The sequence below is a fragment of the Eschrichtius robustus genome, chromosome 8 (assembly GCF_028021215.1).
Source record: "Eschrichtius robustus isolate mEscRob2 chromosome 8, mEscRob2.pri, whole genome shotgun sequence".
NCBI lineage: Eukaryota > Metazoa > Chordata > Mammalia > Artiodactyla > Eschrichtiidae > Eschrichtius > Eschrichtius robustus.
The window spans coordinates 72,768,184-72,782,025 of NC_090831.1; the positions used below are offsets into that span (position 1 = coordinate 72,768,184).

The 13,842-nt window shown below is 36.5% G+C and overlaps 1 protein-coding gene across 1 annotated transcript in view; it reads right to left on the reverse strand.

The window, feature by feature from the left end:
- VPS50 (VPS50 subunit of EARP/GARPII complex) overlaps nt 1-13,842 on the reverse strand; it is a 130,111-nt gene that overhangs the window by 17,962 nt on the left and 98,307 nt on the right. Inside the window, exon 21 of the mRNA XM_068549991.1 lies at nt 7,921-8,042. Coding sequence (XP_068406092.1) covers nt 7,921-8,042 — 122 coding nt within the window. The remainder of the gene's footprint in view (nt 1-7,920; nt 8,043-13,842) is intronic.

The following is a 13,842-nucleotide window of genomic DNA, read 5'->3' on the forward strand; positions in this document are numbered from 1 at the left end:
AATGTTGAAACACCAGAAGGATAATAAGGGAATATTATGAATAATCTTATGCCAATAAATTTACCAAACCAGATGAAACAGACAAATTCCTTGACAAGCTCATATTACAAAAATTGACCTAAGAAGAAATAGAAAACTTTAGCAGCTCTTTATTAATTAAATTTCATTTAATAAAAACCTTCAAAAAGTACTAGTCCTACATAGACTCTCAGAAAGTAGAAGAAAAGGGAATGTTTGCCAATTGCTTTATGAGACTAATATTACTCTGATTCCTAAACCAAACAAAGATACCACAGAAAACGTAACTACAGACTCCTAAACTTTATGGACACAATTTTTAAAAATCCTTAAAATATTAGCAAACTGATTCATGACCAAGTGGTATTTGTCTTGGGAATGCAAGACTGGTTTAACAGCCTAAAATCCTACTTTGAAGTTAACCAATGTATTTCACCATATTAATATATTTCTTTAGGAAAGAAAGTTATGATTGTTTAAATAGATTCAGAAAAAGTCATGTGACTAAATTTATGCTTTCATGATAAAAATTCAGAAAAATTCAGTAACAGAGGACAGTTTCTTCAACATGACTACAGGCATCTATAAAATAGCTAGCATCATACTCAACGGTGAAAGGCTAAATGCTTTCTATCCAGGACAGATGAAGGTGGAGGGAACAAGATGAGGATGTCAACTCTCACCACCTTTTTTTCTTGAGAGGTAAAACCTTTGATTTCAAATCATTTTTTTTTTTATAACATCTCTATTGGAGTATAATTGCTTTACAATGGTGTGTTAGTTTCTGCTGCATAACAAAGTGAATCAGCTATACATACACATATATCTCCACATCTCCTCCCTCTTGCGTCTCCCTCCCACCCTCCCTATCCCACCCCTCTAGGTGGTCACAAAGCACTGAGCTGATCTCCCTGTGCTATGCAGCTGCTTCCCACTAGCCATCTATCTTACATTTGGTAGTACATATAAGTCCATGCCACTCTCTCACTTTGTCCCAGCTTACCCTTCCCCCTCCCCATGTCCTCAAGTCCATTCTCTATGTCTGCGTCTTTATTCCTAATCTGTCCCTAGGTTCTTCGGAACCTTTTTTTTTCTTAGATTCCATATATACATGTTAGCATACGGTATTTGTTTTTCGCTTTCTGACTTACTTCACTCTGTATGACAGACTCTAGGTCCATCCACCTCACTACAAATAACTCAATTTTGTTTCTTTTTATGGCTGAGTAATATTCCATTGTATATATGTGCCACATCTTCTTTATCCATTCATCTGTCGATGGACACTTAGGTTGCTTCCATGTCCTGGCTATTGTAAATAGAGCTGCAATGAACATTGTGGTACATGACTCTTTTTGAATTATGGTTTTCTCAGGGTATATGCCCAGTAGTGGGATTGCTGGGTCGTATGGTAGTTCTAGTTTTAGTTTTTTAAGGAACCTCCATACTGTTCTCCATAGTGGCTGTATCTATTTACACTCCCACCAACAGTGCAATCACTAAATGATTAGTGATGTTGAGCATTCTTTCATGTGTTTGTTGGCAACTCTCGCCACTTTTATTTTACATTGTGCTGGAGGTCAATTTTTTGTAATTGATCTCCATCATACAGATATATATGCTGTATGAGGCATACGGATTGGAAAATATAAGGCATAGAGACTGGAAAAGAAGAGGTAAAGCTAAATACTAGATACTTCCCTCTAAGCACTGATTTAGCTGCATCCCACAAATTTTGATACGTTGTGTTTTCATTATCATTCACTTCAAAATATTTTCTAATTTCTTTTGTGGTTTCTTCATTAACCCAATCTTTATTTAGATGTGTGTTATTTAATCTCCAAACACTTAGGTTTTCCTATTTTATTGATATTGGTTTCCAATTTAATTACATTGACATCAGAAAATATATTCTGTATGATTTCAATGTTTTAAACTCATTACGACATGTTTAATGGCCCAGAACATATGGTCTCTCCTGATAAATGTACCATCTGCACTTGAATATATATCCTGCCATTGTTAGGTATGTTGTCCTACAAATATCAATTAAGTCAAAATGGTTGAAAGAGTTGTTCCAATCTTCTGTGTACTTGCTGATTTTCTATCTGACTTGTTCTATTAGTTACTCTGGTGTTAAAATCTCCAGCTGTCATTGAAGTTTTTCATTTCCTCTTGAATTCTGTCAATTATTGCTTCATCTAGTTTGAAGCTCTGTTACTAGGCACATATACATCTATAATCATTATGTCTTCCAATTGAATTGATCCTTACATCATTAGAAATCCCTCTATCTCTGGTAATACATTCTGTTTTCAAACTTATTTTATCTCGTATTATAGCCACTGCAGCCTCCTTATGCTTACTGTTGCATGGCGTATCTTTTCAATCCGTTTGCTTTCAATCTGTGTGTTTTGTTATTAAGTATGGGCTTTGTTTTTAATCCATTCTGACAATTTCTACCTTTTAATGTAAGTATTTAGTCCAGGAACATTTACTGTGGCTGGGTTTACATCTACCATTACATGTTTTCTTTTTTTTTCCTTGGTTCCTCCTTTCCTGCTTTTTCTAATTATATGATTTTTTTCTTTTTTTAGAATCCTACTTTAATTTTCCTGTAGGCAAAAGTTAAAGTTCTTTGTATTATTTTTCATTATTCTTCTATGGATTATAATATACATTCTCGATATTTCACAGTCCATTTACTGTTAACAATGTACTGTTTTACATAATATATAGAAATCTTGCCATCTTATAGGTCCACATCCCTCCACATACCATGCTATAGTTGTTATATGTAATACATTTACATATATTACAAACTCCAGAAAAGAATGTTATAATTTCAGGTTTAAACAGCTATATGGTTTGAAAAGAAATTAAGTGGAAAAAGAAAAAAACAACAACAACAATCTTTTGCATTTCCCCAAGTAGTTTCCATTACCAATGCTTTCATACTTTCTGAGGATTGATGTTTTCATCTGGTATCATTTTCCTTCACTCTGGAAAACTTCCTTCAACACTTCTTGTATTACATGTCTGTTGGTGACAACTTCTCTTAGTGCTTTTTTTTCTTTTTATCTGAAAATGTTTTAATTTCATATTCATGCTTGAATAGTATTTTTGGTGGCTATAAAATTCTAGATAGACATTTTTTTCTTTTCTTTCGGTGTCTGAAAGGTGTTGTTTAACTCTCTTCTAGTCTCCAGTTTCTCGTGAGAAGTCAGCTGTCAATCAGATCATTGGTTCCTTTTATGTCATAAGTCTATTAAAGTTTTCAAGAGACAATTTCCTCATGAGGTACCCCACTAGACTTTTCTTTGTGTTTATTCTGTTTGCTGTTCATTTAGCATCTTGTATCTGCAAATTTTTGGACAGTGTTTCTTCAAATATTTTTTCTACCTCATTCTGTCTCTCTCAACTCCACCTGGTATTCCAATTAAATGTATGTTTGACCATTTGATATAACTTAGCATGTCCCTAAGGTTTTGATCGTCTTTGTTTTTCAATCTTTTTTTCTCTATGTTCTGCATTTTGAATAATTTCTATTGATCTATTTTCAAGTTCACAAATTCTTTCCTCTGTCATGTCCATTTGGCTAAGTACATTCAGTAATTTTTTTTAATTGCTGTAACTGAATTTTCAGTTCTAGGATTTCTCTTTGGTTTTCTTCCTACTGTTTCTACTAGAACTTCTTATTTCTCTACTGAGATGTTCATGCATTTAAAACATGTTTTGTTTTACTTTATTGAAGATAGTTAAAATGGTCCATTTAAAATCTTTATCCCTTAGTTCCAACATCTTGAGTTCAGACTATATTGATTTTCTTTTTACTGAAGGATGTATTCCTCTTTTTTGGCTCTATGTATTTAGGTAACATTGGATTGCATCATCCATTCAATTCTGGAGATTTTGGATTCTGTTATTTTTCTCCAGTAAGTACTGTTTCCTTTGTTTTCAGTATGCAATTTTCTTGGCCAGGCTTGAACTATAAACTGTCTCTTGTGTAGCACCTTCAGTCTCTATTCAGATCTTTTTTCTTTGACTGGCTGCAGTCAGTCTGTTCCACACTAACATGGTTCATGGGTTAGTCAGAGATGTGGGTAGACAGAAACTGGGGATCCCTCCTCTGACTCTTCCCCATCTGAACTTCTCCCTAACTCTTTTCAGTGTTCCCAGTTTCCTGGCTTCACTTTTCTGGTTCCCCAATCCATAAAGACTATAGGTTTTCTTATGCGTGTCTCCAGTTATGTGCCTCAGGGACTGCACTTAGTCCTGGGCTAAAGGCCACGGAGATGGAATTTTTTTTTAATTTATTTATTTATTTATTTATTTATTTATTTTTGTCTGCACTGGGTCTTCGTTGCTCTGCCCGGGCTTTCCCTAGTTGAGGCGAGAGGGGGCTATTCTTCGTTGCGGTGCGTGGGCTTCTCACTGTGGTGGCTTCCCTTGTTGCGGAGCACAGGCTCTCGGAGCATGGGCTTCAGTAGCTGTGGCACGAGGGCTCAGTAGTTGTGGTGCATGGGCTTAGTTTCTCCGTGGCATGTGGGATCTTCCCGGACCAGGGCTCGAACCCGTGGCCCCTGCATTGGCAGGCGGACTCTCAACCACTGCGCCACCAGGGAAGCCCGGAATTTCTTTTTATAGCTTCCCTTTCCCCAACCGCTAGAGTGAACTCCCACCAGAGTCTATATGCTTCTGTTCACTCTCCAGCATCTTCAAGAAGTTGCCTTTTGTTTTATAAAACAACCAGGTTTTATAATTGTTTTCTGCAGGAAATATCATCTAATAAGGTCTCAGTCCCTCATACCCAGAAATGGAAGTTAATTCATTCTTAAAAGTTTAGATTTTGAATCTGACTCTCTACAAAAAAACAGTTCCATTAATGAAAGTTAACTTTAAATGAGGCTCACAAACTGTTGTCAAGTAATAACCCTCATAAGATTTACTTGGATAAGAAATAATTAGGAGTTCGGACTTCCCTGGTCATGCAGTGGTTAAGAATCCACCTGCCAATGCAGGGGACATGGGTTCAAGCCCTGGTCCAGAAAGATCCCGCATGCCACAGAGCAACTAAGCCCGTGCGCCACAACTACTGAGCCTGCGCTCTAGAGCCCGTGAGCCACAACTACCGAGCCAGCGTGCCACAACTACTGAAGCCTGCACACCTAGAGCCCGTACTCCACAACAAGAGAAGCCACTGCAATGGAAGCCCACGTGCTGCAACTACTGAGCCCATGCGCCGCAACTACGGAAGACCATGAGCTCTAGGGCCCGAGCGCCAAAACTACTGAGCCCACATGCTGCAACTACGGAAGCCCGTGCGCCTAGAGCCCATGCTCCGCAACAAGAGAAGCCACCACAATGAGACACCCGCGCACCGCAATGAAGACTAGCCCCTGCTTGCCACAACTAGAGAAAGCCCACGTGCAGCAACAAAGACCCAGCACAGCCAAATAAATAAATTATTAAAAAAGAAATAATTAGGATATCAATCCATGTCTCCTAAGAATCTACTATGTGCTTACTACTGCATTAAAGTAAGCTACAGAATGGTCTTCACAAAAGAATGTGAACAGGAAGGACCAAGGAAAACATAACTCAAGAGTTGAACAACAGAAGGCTTGAGGCAAGGCAAGACAAAGCAATACTATGAGTACCATTATTATAATAGAATCAAATGGATTAGATATATACTACAACATGATGTAGTAGGCTATAACCAGTTCAGTGAAGAGTAGGAGCTTCAGGAGTAATTAGTATGAACAGAAAAAAAGCCCTTAACCTAATGCATACACTGTGTCCCCCTCCCAGACAATGACTTTCTAGAACCCCCAGGACACAATGAGATGCTTATTCTTCCATAAGCAGCAACCATTTAAATTCACTCATACAATTCTCTCTCTTCTGGGAAGGAAGCAGCAGTAGCCATGTTAAAAAGTGCAAGTAAGAGGTAGAGTAAAGGCAGTATTCACTCATACAAACTCGCTCATATGCACATCTTGTTCTGGTTCATAGAATACAAACTGTTTCTAATACAGCATATGGGTGAACATCCAGATAGAAAGAAACCCTTATAATTAACAATATTGTTTGAATACAGTGAAATGGCTTTTACTGAGTCTTACAGGATTAAAATGCTTTTAATATAAAATATCAGACTAATGTTTTCTTTAAAACATAACAGATTTTAAATAAAATATGCAGCATATTTTACAGTGAGCACCTACCTGCACTTTGCTAACTTTCATCAGGTTCTAGTGAACCCCACTGTAAACAAATCTGTGCCAGTATCTAATCAGCTAGAAAGGCACATCCAAAAGCACTCAGTTCCCGAAGTTTCTGAAGGACTCTACTTGAACACATCTTATCAAAACTGTGGCCCAGAACTGTTTTAACTAATATGATAGTCACAAGTCATGTGTGGCTATTTATATTTCAAGATAAACTAACTAAAATCAAGTACAATTAAAAATTCAGTCCCCAATCATACCAGTCACGTTTCAAGTGCTCAAAAGCCACTTATGGTTTATGGCTACCATATTGGACAGTACAAATATAGAACATTTCCATTATTGCAAAACTTCTCTTAGACCGCACGGGTCTAGAGGCACAGTCCAAGAAGACAGAGTAAAGCTCATGTAGAAGACTGAACGATTCTGACAATTGGCTAAAACTCCAGAATGTCTTTCTTCTTTTTTTTTTTTTAAATTATTTGTTTTTATTTATTTATTTATGGCTGTGCTGGGTCTTCGTTTCTGTGCGAGGGCTTTCTCTAGTTGCGGCAAGTGGGAACCACTCTTCATCGCGGTGCGCGGGCCTCTCACTATCGCGGCCTCTCTTGTGGCGGAGCACAGGCTCCAGACGCGCAGGCTCAGTAATTGTGGCTCACGGGCCTAGTTGCTCTGCGGCATGTGGGATCTTCCCAGACCAGGACTTGAACCCGTGTCCCCTGCATTGGCAGGCAGACTCTCAACCACTGCGCCACCAGGGAAGCCCTGTCTTTCTTCTTTAATATTTATTTATTGAGTGATGGATTACTACATATTTTATAGTAACATAAATTCTGCAGCAACTTAGTTTCTGATTATATTAGTATTCTTTTTAATTTTGCAGAGTTAAGAACATAGGGAATTCAGATCCCATATTAAAAGATCATGTCTTTGATATACTTGTAATCACAGCAAGACTATGAACATTTATATGATGAATATAGTTATCCATTAAAATTCACAAGTTTTTGAAAAGGTACAAAATATAGCATGTGAAAAGTTAGTATTATGAGTATGCTTTTATACGAAAAACTGTCAAACATGTAGGTGAACTACATAATAATTCCCAAGTATCAGATCAGTTACCTGCTTAATACTGTGCTGTTCTCCTTAGGAGTAGAAAAAGATAAACTCAACAAGAGCTTTGGAAACACAAAAAGGAGGTGCAGGAAAATTAACTCTGTGGCAGGTTCAGTTCAAAGATATTCAATTATTTTAAATAAATATTTGCCATTATCTTCTGAATGTAGTAGTGCCTGCTAAGGTTGTTAGCCAATATTTAAAATGTCTCATTTACTGTGTAATAATTACACACTGGGCCAGATTTAAACAAGGCAACCTGCACATTTTTCATCACCAAAATATGTCAAGGTTAGAAATTGATGCTGCACTTTTTCTGCCAAAAATTTGAATAACATACAATATGCTTATCATATCAAAGCTTAAAATTAATGTATTTTAAATAAGGTGATGGGGCACACAAAAAGCTAATATCAATAATATGTTGGATTTTTGATGGATAATTTTCAATTTAATGTTATTTATGTATTTTATACAGAGAGAATGAACTTTTTACAAAAACAAATAAATTTTAAAAGAAACAGACTCCTCCCCCAAAAGGTTAACTTACTGAATCATTCCGACCAAAAAAGGTATATATTGCATACAAGTAATAATCAAATAGCTGAGACATGAAATGGATAACATCAAAAGCAATTGGTTTAAGAATGTTCATCATCTGCATATATTTACCTGAAAAGAAAAAAAAATTAAATAGAACAAAATTAAAATCTGTTAGTTTATAATTATTAAGAAACCATAAAATTACTTTACCAAAATATTTTTTTAATGAAATATTACATTCCTCAGTCACACCAGCCATGCCTCAAGTACTCAACAGTCACTTGTAGCTAGTGACTACTGTACTGGACAGCACTGATACAGAACAGTTATACCATCTTTGAAAGGACTACTGGATGGCACTGATATAAAAAAATACCTACAAAGATTTTTCATATCACTATATTTTACTGTTTGCCTTATATTTATGGAACTCTTAAACTAACTCTTCTACAATGACACTGTACAAACAACACAGTTCCTCATTTCTTGGAGATTCCATTTCAAACAATGCCTTCAAAATTGTTTGGGTGTAATAAAACAAAAGACAGTGTACTTGAGGAAGAGTGGGGTTCTTTTCATAAGCTTATACACACATAGCAAAAGTAAAAAAACAAGAAGAAAAAGGACACATGGAAGACACTTCCCATTCCCCTGAATCCTAGCCCTGTGAAATCTAGTGTCAGAGGCTAAGAACATTTCTTTATCACTACATCACTCAAGAGCTCAATACTCGCAAAGTGCCAAGAACATATCCCTCCTCATTCCTTCCTTTGGAAGATGCCAATATTCCACTCTTTTTCCTCTAAACATATGACACAGTTACAGAAAAAAATTTAAAAACCAAAATGTCTGCATTCATAAACTTGTTAATGTGTTTGAAGGGTGCATGGGAGATGGGCTGAATCAAATAACAAACAATAATGAGTCCCTAATTGTGTTTATTTTTTATAGGAAATAATAGGGAAAGAAGCATATCTATAGAAAAAAAATGCTCTTCTGCAGAAGATGTTAAAACAGGCCATTTGCTTTATTTCCAAATGAGCAAATAATTCAGGTGCTGGCTCTACTTTATGTAACTGCTATAAATTTTAAATTGGTACTATTGAGGACACCAGGATTCAAGAGAAAACACATTAACTGCAGTAGAAAAAAATGACAAATTTACTCTAATGGAAATGTCTACTATCAAAACCATTTCTTTATTATCTAAGAACTCAGTCCATCTGTCTTAATTTACATGAGAAATGATTCTAAATAATAGATGGTCAGGAAGACATACACACCGTAAAGTAAAAACTATTCAATTTAGATTCTGTTCTTATTCCTATTTACAAGTCTTTTGTTTCAGAATCATTCTTTGTAATTATTTCACATAATCAGACATTTTTTAAAAAAATCTCAATTGAAAAATATTTGAAAATATGCTCCTAGAACATTCTGGATCACTGTGCAGATATTTCATTGACTGCAAACATATAGCTATTTAAACTGTAACTATTTACACATTAAATAATGTGATACTGTAAATGAAAAAAATGAAAAAATGTTATATTACTTTAATCCATAAAAGAAAATTTTAAACAGGTGAATAGTAGAATGAGGAAGGATGCAAACATCTGGGTTGATACATATCCAGAATACAAAGCTCCTCTCCATTCCTAATAAGATTAACCATTGTTCATATAATTCATCTTAAGAAAGGATATAAAAATGAATTCTTAATAGGTAAAAGCTATTTTAAATGTGCATTCAGAAGGAAAAAAAAACTAGATGGTCCCAAATGCTCTGAAAAAAAAAAAAAAACACATTCATTCACTCATTCAATACATTCAACAAACACTTTTTGAAAGCTTACTATGTTCTTGGCCTTGTGTTAAGACACAAGGAACTACACAGAGTCTCTGCTCTCTCACAGAGCTCCTTCCATGACCTTAAATGGTCATACATGGAAGGCAGCCATCGATAAGCAGGCTGCCAGTATATTCAAATGTAGAAGAGCGAGAACTCTGTCTTTCCAGTTCGAGAGGGCAGAGTAGGCCTTTGGAGGCCTGAGGGAACTTATGCACCCCCTCAGACTTACTGAACTAAAAGAGAATTTTACAACGAATTAAAACATCTATGAAGAGAAGTGGGTGAGAAGGTAACAGCAGGTAGGTATGATCACCAGAAAATGAGAAATCTCAAAACATTTCTAGACCAGGGGTTGGCAAACCTTTCCTGTAAAGGACCAAAGACTAGATAGTTTAGGCTTTGTATGTCATTCAGTCTCTGTGGCAGATACTCAGCTCTGCTGGTCTCTGTTTCAACTACTCAACTCTGCTGTCATAGCACAAAAGCAGCCATAGACAATATGTGAACAAACGAGCATGGCAGTATTCCAATAAAACGTTATTTACAAAAACAGGCAGTCAGATTGATTTGGCCTGCAGGCTATAGTTTCCCAACCCCTGTACTAGATGACAGACAGCAAATGGAAACAGGTTGATGGAAAAATGCAAAGAGAACCACAAAGAAGGTGGAAGCTGTCCGATAGGATGTGACTGCTTAGAAGCAGCAGGTACAGCAAGAGAACAGGAGCAAGAAATAGGGCTGAGAAAGGACGAATTAATTGAAGGTCTACATATGGGACAAACTACCTGTCCACATGCCCCCAGTTATTGTTCCTCCCCAGCAGTTATTACTGTAGCCCTCCCCCACCCCTTATCAGCAGTTTCAGTTACCCACGGTCAACCTCAGTCCAAGAATATTAAATAGAAAATTCCAGAAATAAACAATTCATAAGTTTTAAATCAAGTGTTGTTCTGAGTAGCATGATGAAATCTCGTGCCATCTGGCACCATCCCTTTGTCCAGCACATTCTGCCCATTAGTCACTTAGTAGCCATCTCAGTTATCAGATCAACTGTTGTGGTATCTCAGTGCTTGTGTTCAGGTAATTCTTATTTTATTTAATGATGGCCCCAAAACGCAAGAGTAGTGATGCTGGCAATTCGGGTATGCCAAAGAGAAGTTGTAAAGTGCTTCTTTCAAGTGAAAAGGTGAAAGTTCATGACTTAATAAGGAAAGAAAAAAAGTCATATGGTGAGGTTGCTAAGATCTGTGGTAAGAATGAATCTTCTACCTGTGAAACTTGGAAGAAGGAAAAAGAAATTCATGCTAGTTCTGTTGTCACACCTCAGACTGCAAAAGATACAGCCACAGTGATAAGTGCTTAGCTAAAATGGCAAAGGCATTAAATCTGTACAATAAGATATTGTGAGAGAGAGAGAGACTATATTTACATAACTTTTATTATAGTATATTGTTATAATTTTTCTATTTTTATTATTAGTTTTTGTTGTTAATTTCTTCCTGTGCCTAATTTATAAATTAGACTTTATTATAGGTATGTATGTATAAGAAAAGACATAGTATATATAGGGTTTGCTACTATCTGTGGTTTCAGGCATCCACAGGGGATATCTTGGAACATATCCCCCACAAATAAGGGGGGACTACTGTAGAGGCTGCCAGAATTTTCCCACAGACAAAAACAATAAAACCCCCTAGGATTCCTCTTCAAAAGAAGTAAACAAGCCCCCCCACCCCCCAAATTGAGCAAACTTAAGAAAATAAATAAGAAAAGCTAAGGTTTCTAGTGTGGATATTGGCACCACAGATTAAAATCTATCTCATTCTGGGAATTTGGGGATCTGTCCCCATAATGTAAAGGCTACCAGTAAATCCACCCAGACCTGCCCTACTCTATACATAAAGTTCCTAGTCAGGATTCATTCTAAGGAGAAGGAGCCAGCTCCAACACAGTTCTAGTTACTCAGCAGAGGACACCCACAATGGCTATACAGGCCTTCTATTTTAGGGAAGAATAATCAAACATCACCAGGCCCATGAGGAAAATTCAGAGACTGAAAGTAAAAAGAAAAGCTGGTCCCAGAGAAAATAAAATAATTGAAGCTACAGAAGAGAAATACAGTAATTATATAAAACCCTATAAAAGGTGAATATGGCAGGAAAAAACACAGATTATAGAAGGGTTCTTAAAGATTTAAAGTCATTAAAAATGTGATTTTTTAAATAAAAAATTAAAGAAATGGGAAAAAGGAAGTCTCCCAGAAGGTACAGCAAAAAGAATATAGAAAAATATTAGAAAAATATGACAGACATAAAGGGCCAACCTAAGAGACTAAACACTTGAGTAAGGGGAAATCAAAGAAAGAGATTAAATAAAATGGGGAGGTGGAAATCCTCAAAGAAACAGTAGTATCAGTCACAGCTGAGGAACACATGAACCTTCAGATTGAAAGGGTCACGAACTACCCAACACACTTAATGAAAAAGAACTCACACATAGATACGTCAATAGAGAATTTTGAAACATCAAGGGAAAAAACACTAAAAGGTTTCAGAGAGAGAGAGAAAGAGAGAGAGAAGAAATTCACCTACAATAAAATGAATAGAACATTAGAGGTTTTAACTTTCTGAGGAAAAGTAATTTTTAATGACAATTCTATACCCAACTAAATTGTCACTCCATGAAAGAGCAGAATAAAGACATATTTAGACTGACAAGGATTCAAAACATTTACTTCTTATCACCCTTTTCTGGGCAATTACAACTAGAAGACAGACAAACAGAAACAAACCAAGAGATTGCCTTCACACTCCTGGCAGGAAGCAGTGGGTGGGTGGGAGACACCTGCTTTTCCCCGCAAGCTCTTCTTTACTATTTAATGTGTTGCTGTGAGAGGTGCTACCTTGATAAAAAATAGAAGCATGGTTCTAAAGTTAGCCAGCCTAGTTGGAAAAATGTGGTCAGTGGTTCAAGATATGTTTCAGATGCATACCACCCTCTCTCTTCCTCTCCAGAGTTCCCGACAGAGGGCACAGAGAGAGCAGTGGACACAGCATGCTTTGGAAACACGGAGGAAGGTTACCTAATACATAGCCCAGATAATCAGAAAAGATGTCTCTTCCCAAATTACAAACTGTGAGAAGTTCCTACTCCTGCCTCCAACCTATATTATAACCTTGCTGAACTCCGTCCAGGAATTAATGCTCCAGATGTCCTCCACTGGCTGTGAAGCATGAAAGTTAAGAACTTACTGGCTCTAAGATCAGACAACCTGGTTCTACCACTTAACCAGTTATGTGACAGACATAAGGCAAGTTATTTATCTCTGGGCTTCAATTTAGTTTGTAAAAAGGGTACTATGAAGAATTCATGAGAAAATTCATGTGAAGTGTTTACATAGCATATAATAAAAGAGCAAGAAGTCTTAGCTACCTCTGCTATTATTTTAAAATAAATATACTTATGATGAATGCAAAAAGGGAGACGTATATATAGGATGTTACGTGAAGGGAATCTAACCTAATCTAGAGATGAGGAAAAGCTTCACAGGGGAAGCACTGTTTAAACTCTCATCCCTTGCAGCAACGTGGACGGACCTAGAGATTATCATACTAAGCAAAGTCAGAGAAAGACAAATATCACACGATATCACTTATATATGGAATCCAAAAAATGATACAAACGAACTTATTTACAAAACAGAAATAGACTGACAGACATAGAAAACAAACCTATGGTTACCAAAAGCAGGGGAGGGATAATTAGGAATTTGGGGTTACAAACTACTATATATAAAATAAATAACAAGGACCTACTGTATAGCACAGGGAACTATATTCAATATCTTGTAATAACCTATAATGCAAAAGACTTTGAAAAAGAAATATATACATATATATGTATGTATATGTGTGTGTGTGTGTATATATCTATATATAACTGAATCACTTTGGTGTACACCTGAAACATTGTACATCAACTGTACTTCAATTTTAAAAAACCCCTCTCTCACCCTAAATCTAGACCATGAGTCCTTATACTCAAGGGAAAGAGACACACAGAGGGACTGGCAAAGAAA